At 50.8% G+C, this 10,000-nt stretch overlaps 1 protein-coding gene across 2 annotated transcripts in view; it reads right to left on the minus strand.

Annotated features, from left to right (window-relative positions):
* Positions 1 to 10,000, minus strand: part of ptpra (protein tyrosine phosphatase receptor type A) — a 39,723-nt gene that overhangs the window by 11,948 nt on the left and 17,775 nt on the right. Inside the window, exons 4-12 of one of the 2 annotated variants that reach the window (XM_035392407.1) lie at positions 7,299 to 7,727; positions 6,644 to 6,655; positions 6,334 to 6,351; positions 4,791 to 4,875; positions 2,775 to 2,848; positions 1,875 to 2,011; positions 767 to 857; positions 259 to 335; positions 74 to 110 (exon numbers count right to left, since the gene is read on the minus strand). In XM_035392407.1, coding sequence (XP_035248298.1) covers positions 74 to 110; positions 259 to 335; positions 767 to 857; positions 1,875 to 2,011; positions 2,775 to 2,848; positions 4,791 to 4,875; positions 6,334 to 6,351; positions 6,644 to 6,655; positions 7,299 to 7,727 — 960 coding nt within the window. The remainder of the gene's footprint in view (positions 1 to 73; positions 111 to 258; positions 336 to 766; positions 858 to 1,874; positions 2,012 to 2,774; positions 2,849 to 4,790; positions 4,876 to 6,333; positions 6,352 to 6,643; positions 6,656 to 7,298; positions 7,728 to 10,000) is intronic. The other variant, XM_035392408.1, reaches the window with a different exon arrangement.

The following is a 10,000-nucleotide window of genomic DNA, read 5'->3' on the forward strand; positions in this document are numbered from 1 at the left end:
TCCCACAATGCAAGTGATCAGTACAGAGGTACAGCGCGGGTCATAAAGAGTGTAACTATCATAAAACGCATACCTTGGGCTGCAATGAACTTGTTCTTTTCCTGGTATCCCTGAAAAAACAAGACAGGTGTGTGTTTTTACTGGGTCCCGTGCCCTTAGCTGAACCCTAAAAACACCTCCCCCTCACCCCCCCCCCCCCCCCCCCCACCCCACACCCCCTGAGTCACTGCACCCCTCCCCGCGGGTGCGCACTCTCACGTTGATGTAGGAGGCGTTGATGAAGTCAGAGTCCGGGACTCCGTCCAGTGAAGTGAGGTGGACCCTGGAGTGGTCGTCTAGGAGACAGAGAGGACGTGTGGATTATAGAGCTGATGATGTCACAGTAGATTCTGCTCATGCAAGCGATGTCTGCCACAGCACGGTGCCTGTGTGTGGCGAAGGCCATTACAAGCAATTAGATTTGAATCGGAATTAGAGAAGGTGGAGAGGGAGGGAGGGAGGGAGGGAGAGAGGGGGAGAGAAGAGAAGACAGGAGGAAAAGGGTTAGAGCAGGGTTTAGGGTTTAGAGGTTTAGGGTAAGGGACAGCAATACAGTTTACATTAATATTATGGTTAGGATTAGGGTGAGAGTTTGATTTAGGACTAGGGTGAGAGTTAGGTTTAGGATTAGGATTAGGGTGAGAGTAGGGTTTAGGATTAGGATTAGGGTGAGAGTTAGGTTTAGGATTAGGATTAGGGTGAGAGGGTTTATGGTCAGGAGGCTCACAGGGAAGGATGTTGACGTATCTGTTCTTCTCCTTGTTCTCCTCCTTCGATGCTGCGTCACATGACGCCTGAATAGGGCAGACAGGGAGAGCCTGGACAGGCAGACAGAGAAAAACAGACAGACAAACAGACAGAGAACCGGAAGAAGGTGTTATTACAGACTGTGAGAGATTCTAAGCAGCACATGGCATGCAAACCAACGATGCCTGATGCAACAAATTCCGGTGATGCTATTTGTTGGGCACCATCCTTGCAAAATATCCCAAGTTATAAAAACACTCAAATACCGCACATACATGTTATCAGAAAAGATCATTACAGCCCTTAATACAGTGTTACCACAGATTCCATAGACCCACAAAATACTCATATCTCCTCTGTTCCTTCAGTTTTCTCAAGTTCGTAACTAAAGAGGCTGTTGCTGGGGAACAAGAGTTTGGGGTCCTACACTACAGCACGGGACGTCCACCGTCACAGTGCCACACCAGGCCACGCCCCTTAATCAATTTTACAAAAGACACAATGAATTAAACATGTTTCATTCTTAAAGGGAAACAGAACTTTAATGGTGTGTGTGCCCTGCGATAGTTTGACAACCTGTCCAGGGTGTATTCCTGCCTCTAACCCAATGCACACTGGGATAGGCTCCAGCACCCCCCCAGCGACCCTGACCAGGAATAAGCGGGTATAGATAATAGATGGAGGGATGGAAACGGAACTTTCCATGTTAAGAATACGAAGTTGAGTATCTGGCGGGTTTACAGAATCTGCGGTATGTGGAATGCTGGTACAAGGAGGCTGGGCAGCAGTGTAGTATAATCGGTAAGGAAATGGGCTTGTAACCAAAAGGTCACAGGTTCGATTCCCGGGTAGGACACTGCCGCTGTACCCTTGAGCAAGGTACTTAACCTGCATAACTACAGCATACATCCAGCTGTATAAATGGATGCAAAGTGAATACTATGTAAAAAAGAAGTTGTAAGTCGCTCTGGATAAGAGCGTCTGCTAAATGCCTGTAATGTAATGTAATTTAATGGACAGTGTGAGCAGTGTTCAGTACAGCAGGCACTCTGTGTGTAGTACACGTGCTCAGTATGTGCGCAGCTCACATTGAACTCCTCCCGGAAGAGCTTGTTGTCGTCAGCCATGCGGCGGTTCATCTCCTCCTCCAGCTTGTCCACAGGAAGGGGCGGGTACTTCCTGTTGGTGCTGGGGGAGCGAGCCAATAGCGGCACGCTCTGGAGCTCTGCGGCGAAGAGGAGGGGGAAGCGGAGAGAGCGAGATAAGCGGAGGGGAGCGGTGAGAAAGCAAACAGACGGGATGGAAGAGGACGACAGGAAAAGGACAAGCGGGAGCAAACTTTCATAATGCTGATGAAATAATTATAATAATAATCATAATTTTGAGGAAAAGTGTCAACTCAACTCATAAAATGGGCCATTTGGAAAAATATTAAAGATGTTAATGCTAATCGACCATCCAAGTCTTCAGTGGGAAACAGACATTTAAGGACCTCTTAACTTGGTGTTACATGCTGTGGCCACAAGAGGGCAACACAACACAATGTAATACTGGCACAGACATAACGATACTTAAACACCAGCTACCACCTAATAACACACACGAGAATTACTTGTACTTAAAATGAATGAAGACACTTCAAAATTACACAGCAGTGTTTCTTCCAAACGTACACAGACACACAGGTAATACAGACTGAAACACACTCACGACTGCATGCACAGACACACAGAGACACACAGACACACACCTGCGCATGCACACACACACACACACGCACACACACACAGGCACAGACAAACAGAGACAAAGAGATACAGACACACAGACACACACACACACACACACAGACACACACCTGCGCATGCACACACACACACACACACAGGCACACAGACAAACAGAGACAAAGAGATACAGACACACAGACACGCACACACACACACACACACACACACACACACACACACACACACACACACACTCACCTGTGTCGTCGGCTCTGCCGTTGGACAGTCTGAATGAGTTGGAGTGGCTGCCGGCCTGTTTGTACTTCTTAAACCTGTCCCAGAAGCACAGAGAGGACAGAGTCAGAGAGGACCCCCACCAGAGCTCAGCAACCCGCTACATATCCAAAACCCGCTCAACATCGGCATGTGCCCTGCCTGAACACCAACCGACAGAAAACCAGCTCAACACCGCCGTGGGTCCTGCCTGAACACCAACCGACAGAAAACCCGCTCAACACCGCCATGGGTCCTGCCTGAACACCAACTGACGGAAACCTGCTTACCATCAGTGTGTGCCCCGCCTGAACGCAAACCGACAGAAAACCCGCTCAACATCAGCATGTGTCCTGCCTCAACATCAACCGACGGACACCCTTACACACGCTGCGGTTCACTTGATTGGCCGAAAATGGCTCAATCGCGACACAGGCTGCTTACGCCTGACACAGCATTCTGAATGGGGCGGGTTTCCGAACGTGATGAGCGCGCCTCGTACCCCTCCAGACCCCCGATGGCAGGACAGCCCCCACGCAGGACCGCACTCCTTCAGATTCAAAGGCAAATTACAGAAATTGCATTTCGGGCTCTGGCAGTTTACAGTGTCTGACGCTGCCCCAAGCAAAGCTAAGTGCGGTAACACATTCAAAACTCTGCTCACGCAAATGAGCTCCATTTGCACATTCTGACAGCTGCACAGCTAATAACTGTGTGAGGGGGAGCATTACTAATAACATCTCAAACAGAAAAAGACAGCCGCAGGTAAAAGAGAACATCTTTATGTTAAATAATATGTTCAATGTTAAATGAAACACACTGAAACGCGTGGGACTGCAGTAAGAACACACACACGCACACACACACACACACACACACACGCACACACACATGCGCATACACGCATACTCATTCAGAATCCTGCGTTTGACTCCCCGCCCGCACACGCCCGAGACAGGCCAGCGTCAGGAGTACCGCACGCGTGCGGCTGCAGCGCGTCACGCAAACCCTCCCTGCGCTGGTGTGCGTGTGCAGCAGTGTGCCACGCCCACTTCATTCACAGACCGTGCCTCTGTGATGTCATAATCACAGTGTGCACGCATTGTCTCGCTGAAGTTGCAAGAGTGAGCATGACAATGTGACCGAAGCAATGCATGTTGGGACACTACAGGAAGTGTCACAATATCGGCCATAGTGTCAATGCCTGTGTGTCTGTGTATCAGTGTCTGTGTGCCTGTGTGTGTGTCTGTGCCTGTGTGCCTGTGTCCGTGTGTCAGTGCCTGTGTTTCTGTGTGTCAGTGTCTGTGTGTCTGTGCCTGTGTCCGTGTGTCAATGCCTGTGTGTCTGTGTATCAGTGTCTGTGTGCCTGTGTGTCAGTGTGTGTGTCTGTGCCTGTGTGCCTGTGTTCGTGTGTCAGTGCCTGTGTGTCTGTGTGTCTGTGCCTGTGTGCCTGTGTCCGTGTGTCAATGCCTGTGTGTCTGTGTATCAGTGTCTGTGTGCCTGTGTGTCAGTGTGTGTGTCTGTGCCTGTGTGCCTGTGTCCGTGTGTCAGTGCCTGTGTGTCTGTGTGTCAGTATCTGTGTCCGTGTGTCAATGCCTGTGTGTCTGTGTATCAGTGCCTGTGTGTCTGTGTCTCAGTGTCAGTGCCTGTGCATCTGTATGTCAGTGCCTGTGCATCTGTATGTCAGTGACTGTGTGTCTGTATGTCAGTGTATGTGTGTCAGTGCCTGTGCGTCTGTATGTCAGTGCCTGTGCGTCTATATGTCAGTGCCTGTGCGTCTATATGTCAGTGTCTGTATGTCAGTGTAAGTGTGTCAGTGCCTGTGTGTCTGTGTCTGTATGTCAGTGGTTGTGTGTCAGTGCCTGTGCGTCTATATGTCAGTGTCTGTGTGTCTGTGCGTCAATGCCTGTGTGTCAGCGCCTGTGTGTCTGTGTCTCAGTGTCAGTGCCTGTATGTCAGTGTAAGTGTGTCAGTGCCTGTGTGCTTGTGCTGGTGACTCACCTCAGCATGTACAGCACAATGATGATGAACACAATAACCAGCAGGGAGGACAGCGCCACCATCACAGCGATGACAGGCGTGTCGTCTGAGGGGAGCAAGAGGGAGGGGCAGAGAAAATCCATAAACACCAATCACAGGCTGGGATTCAGGCAACATCAGCCCTTACCTTTTACTAACAATTAAAAAGCAAGAATTGTCTTTTATGTTTCTCTTTAGCACTGACATGGCAGTTTGCAGTCAAGCCAGTAAGGTGCATCTGACTCCGCATCTCATAAAGACTAAAGAGAGAAAGCTGGAGGAAAGGAGGGAGAGGGAGAGAGAGAGAGAGACAAAAACTGAATTTGACAACCCCAAACTCCATACCTAAAACTGAGTGACAACAGACCCGCCCAACAGGGCTCCTGGGTGTGTGTGGTCAGTTACTGAAAACCAGATTGGTCCAAAGAACATTCCAGTTAATAATACCCCCTTCCCAGAGAAGTAGCTGCTGTGAGATGAGATCAAAAAGCGTCCAGACCCTTCCGCCTCAAACCCCCTACTGCCCGGGCAACACGACAGCCAATCACACGCACAGCTGCAGCCAGGGTGTGACTGGCCAGGGGACTACCCTGGAAACCAATGCCTGAGCTGGACATTGTGCACACGCACACATGTACAAACTTACACACACATACACGGACACAGACACACAAACACACACACTATACACTCATAGACACACGCACACGCATGAAAACACTCACACACGCGTACATGCACACACACACACACACACACTATGCACACACAGACGCACACACACACACACTCACTCAGATGCACACACTCGCATGCCCACACACACACACAATCGCACACACGTGCACTTGCACACACGTGCGCACACACACACACACACACACGCACAAACACACTCGCACGCACGCTCACACACACACTTGCAGGCACACACACACACACAGGGTCAGTGTAAGAGTACATAGAGACTAGCAGTGAGGGGGATAGGGGCAGTGGTGAGGCCACACAGTAAAGATCACACAGCGACACAAGGACGCACTGTTCCAAACAGCCCTGTCTCTGAGGGGGGGGGGGGGGGCACGGGGGGGGTCAGCTGCTCGCTAACAGTCCAGCATCACGTCACATCACATGGCGACAGCGCGTAGCGCAGCAGGACGGGGTTACTCTGGCGGGCCGCCACCCCGGGACACACCCCCGCCCCCACCCCCCCAATCTCTCTCCTCTCTTTACTCTCCGTCTCTCTGATGCGGATGCGGCTCGTAGACATTAACACACACAGCTCAACACAAGCACTTAGCACAGACATTAACACACACAGCACAGATCAATGCAGCTCAACACAAGCTGTTAGCACAGACATTAACACACACAGCTCAACACAAGCGCTTAGCACAGACATTAACACACACGGGACGGATATAAGCAGCTCAACACAAACTGTGAGCACAGGCAGATCAGAGTGTCACAACAGCAGCTACACTGCATCACTCTGAACACAGAGAGAGCACTGCTGCTGCAGACGCACCTGTGTCATCACCATCACCTGGAGAGAGGGAGGGGGAGGGGGAGGAGAGGGAGGGAGACGGAGGGGGAGGAGAGAGAGAGGGAGGGAGGGGGTGGGGGGAGGGGGAAGAGAGAGAGAGAGAGGAAGAGAGGGAGTGAGAGAGGCTACAGCTGATGGAGACTTACCTGTGTCATCATTATCACCTGGAGAGAGGGAGCGGGAGGGGGAGGAGAGAGAGAGGGAGGGAGAAGACTGACCTGTGTCACTACCATCACCAGGAGAGAGGGAGGGGGAGGGAGAGGGGGAGGAGAGAGGGAGGGAGAAGACTCACCTGTGTCATCACCTGGAGAGAGGGAGGGAGAGGGGGAAGGGAGAGAGGGAGAAACAGAAGAAGATGGAGAGAGATGGGGTAAGCATGGAAAAAGAAAGAGAGAGGAAGAGGGAAAGAGTGAAGGGATGAGAAAGAAACAGAGAAGGTAGCAAAAGAGAGGGAAGGGATAGCGGAAGCAAGAGAGAGGGATAGAGGGAGAGAAAAAAAACACACGGTCAGATCGTCACCATGGCAACACAATGCTTCAATCTCTGCATCCTGAATAGTCCATAATACGGGGGGCCAAATTAAAGCAGTTGACTCCACAGCTCCCTTAAGAAAATGAAACATACTGCAAATATGTTGGGGAAAAATCTAAAATCAAAAGATCAACACATTCCTACACTTTACTATATATAGACACATAAATTATTGCTACTTTCAGATATTTTAAATATTTTTTCTGAAGAAACATTCCTGTAAACCAATCACCATGTGAAGTGCACTTCAAGTAATTCTGGCTAAAAGTGACTGCTGAAACACAACAGTTGTTGTTATATTTGTATAATATGTTGCATATATATTTTTATTTTCCAGTAAGTCAACATATTAACAATATATTGCAATATATTCCATCTGCATACATAACACAGGAAATGACATCAGTAACACGCACCTTCAGGCGCGCCGGTGCCCGACGTGAACGGGTCCGGGGTGGACGCGTCCGGGACGGGGGTGGACCGTTTTGGGTCGAGGGTTGTGGGGGTAGTGGGGTACCAGGGCTCGGGTGGGAGGGACCTCAGTGAGGTCACCACAGGGGGCGGGGCCGGAGCCGACGTGTGCGTGATGACATCGTCGCCCCCCTCTTTGGTATCGGCGGCGGTAGCGGCGGTGGCTGCCGGGGGCGGGGCGCTGGTTGCCGGGGGGAGGGGTTTATCAGTCGGCGCTGGGGAGGGGGCCGCCCCTGCGTCGCTGTTGTTAGGGGCCGCCGTCGGGACGGTTGTTGGGGCGGCCACCGCGGTGGGGGTTGTTGCCTGGGAGACGCTGAGGGCAGTGGGGGGCTGGGTGGTGGTGGAATTGTTGGTAGGGGCAGGGGCAGGGTCATCTAGGACAGAAAGGAGAGAAAATGTCAGAGTGAATCTTTAACTGAACCTACATCCTGGAGTAGCTGCATTTGAAATTGAATTTTTAATTAATTGGATCGTTTATGAAGACAAATTGTTTTGCATTTGAATTATACAAAAAAGCAAATCAATTTTCAAACGCAATACAAACGGTTATTACATTCACAGCAGGCTTCAGGCATTCAGCTGGCTCTCTAACCCGGGGTGATTTACACGGGTCATGCCTCTACACACATTCACAGCACAGGACTAACATCCTACAGAAGCAATCCAGGCTGCTCCAGGACACAACGGCCATGACCGCAGGTGGGAATCGAACCCATAACGGATCGGTACCATTTGAAATTAGACCCGACGAAGATCCCCAGGATCGGAACGTTGTCAGCTTCGCACGACGAAGGCGGGCGTGGGAGCTCGGCGGCGTTGCCAGCTTCACTTGCGCTCATAACAGAACCCCAAAACCTCAGCCCCGCTCCCTACCCGCTATGCTGCACTGCAGCTGTACTTAAGACACGCCCCTTTCTTTAAGTACTCATTAAACCAACAACGTTTAACGGGCCTCAAGACGAGGATCCACGCTTCTGACGCGCAGCTCGCGGACAGAACAAAGAGCAAGAGGCTGACTGTTCATCCACAACGAACGGGGTGTGTTTCCGCGCCTCAGACGCACACACGCGCCTGCCTGCATCCTGTCAGTTAACCAGCACGGAAGCGTCCAGACCCGCGGCGCAACTCACTTAAGCAGACACGTTTTAGCCGCCACCACCTGGGCATGCGTCCCACAAAACGTCCCTCGAAGGTCGTCCGTGAGTGAGTGAGTGAGTGAGTGAGCACAATTTGCCATGCGTAGTTCCTGCGCACCGTGGGAAAAGCTAGCCACACGTGGGAATGACTTCCTGGTCTTGCCGAGGACAGGCACGCTACGTACGGTGGTTCCGGTGGTTCCGGCGCTCCCGGTGACCAAACTAACCGTATAAATAAAACAGCTGAGAGGGAAAGACACCGCGCGGCGTAGCCCCGCCCGGACGGAACGGTGCGGGTGTTGATACCGGACTCGCGACCGCCCGCTGGACCACCCCGCCAAAACCCAAAATAGGATCGCCACCTGCTTACGTCCAGACGCGGGCCAGCGCCACGTCTCAGTGCAACAAAGACACTTCTGTCGGCGTTGTGATCTTCGCCGACAAACGCCAGAGCAGGCAGAAAGCATGCTGGGAAAAACTCAGGCATATGCCGCTTGCGAACTTTAACGCGCACCTCCACGCTTTTCAAGTGTTAACATACCTTTGGATTGACACTCGAAAATCTATGCTTGAAAACGTCACTTTGAAGTTTGGCCAACGCGTAGGTCTGGAATGACAGCGGACTGGGGATGCTTTAATACACAACTGCGGCTGTTTGTCATTACTGCGCATAAATATGCTAAATTTAAACCATCACCGAAATCAAATCAAACGCTAGAATTTTCTAAACGTACTTTCAAGCGCATTCCTGCCTGTCATCTTTGAATTTGTTTTTGATCACACTACATTCGATCATTTATAAATAAACCACTCACTTACATAAGGAGACTGCACAAATTGAGGAGACACTTTCGCTTCAGTGTGTAACGTAGTGCGATCTTTGAGACGCAAGAAAACCTTAAATAATGCGAACACACCAGCGGTGTGAAACACTTCTTTCTGATTATTACACTTCACGCAAACCCCACATATTTAAATTATTATTACTGCACTTAACAGGGCAGCTACACTGAAAATCAAATGCAATGCCGTCTAACATAATGTCAGTCATATTACAACTCAGCAGGTAGACACACCTAAAATGCCCTGTGGGAAACCCGCAGTGTCGTTCCACAATAGCGTCGTATGCTGACGTCACCACACATAAATGTAGGCCTTAATCCAACTCTGGGGGAGACACACTGCTGAACGCCTTGTCTCGCACACTCAAACGTTTAAGTCTCATAAGTGTACTAGTGCTCATAAGTCCGGCAATTATATTCATACCAAAATACCAGGGGGTGACATGTCTCCCTGTCTACCCCCAAACCTCCACGTATGTCCCCATGTTAAATTCCCACTCTGTAATCTAGGGGTTCCCAAACTTTCAGAGTCCATGGCCCACTTCATGAGTAGAACAGAACCCCCCCCCCCCCCCCCCCCCCCACCCCCCTGACACCACCCCAGAATAGAATCCGCACCCCATCCTGATCTTCCCACTGATAATTTGGTCTGGAAAATGGGCCAACTGG

The sequence above is a fragment of the Anguilla anguilla genome, chromosome 14 (genome assembly GCF_013347855.1).
Source record: "Anguilla anguilla isolate fAngAng1 chromosome 14, fAngAng1.pri, whole genome shotgun sequence".
Taxonomy (NCBI): Eukaryota; Metazoa; Chordata; class Actinopteri; order Anguilliformes; family Anguillidae; genus Anguilla; species Anguilla anguilla.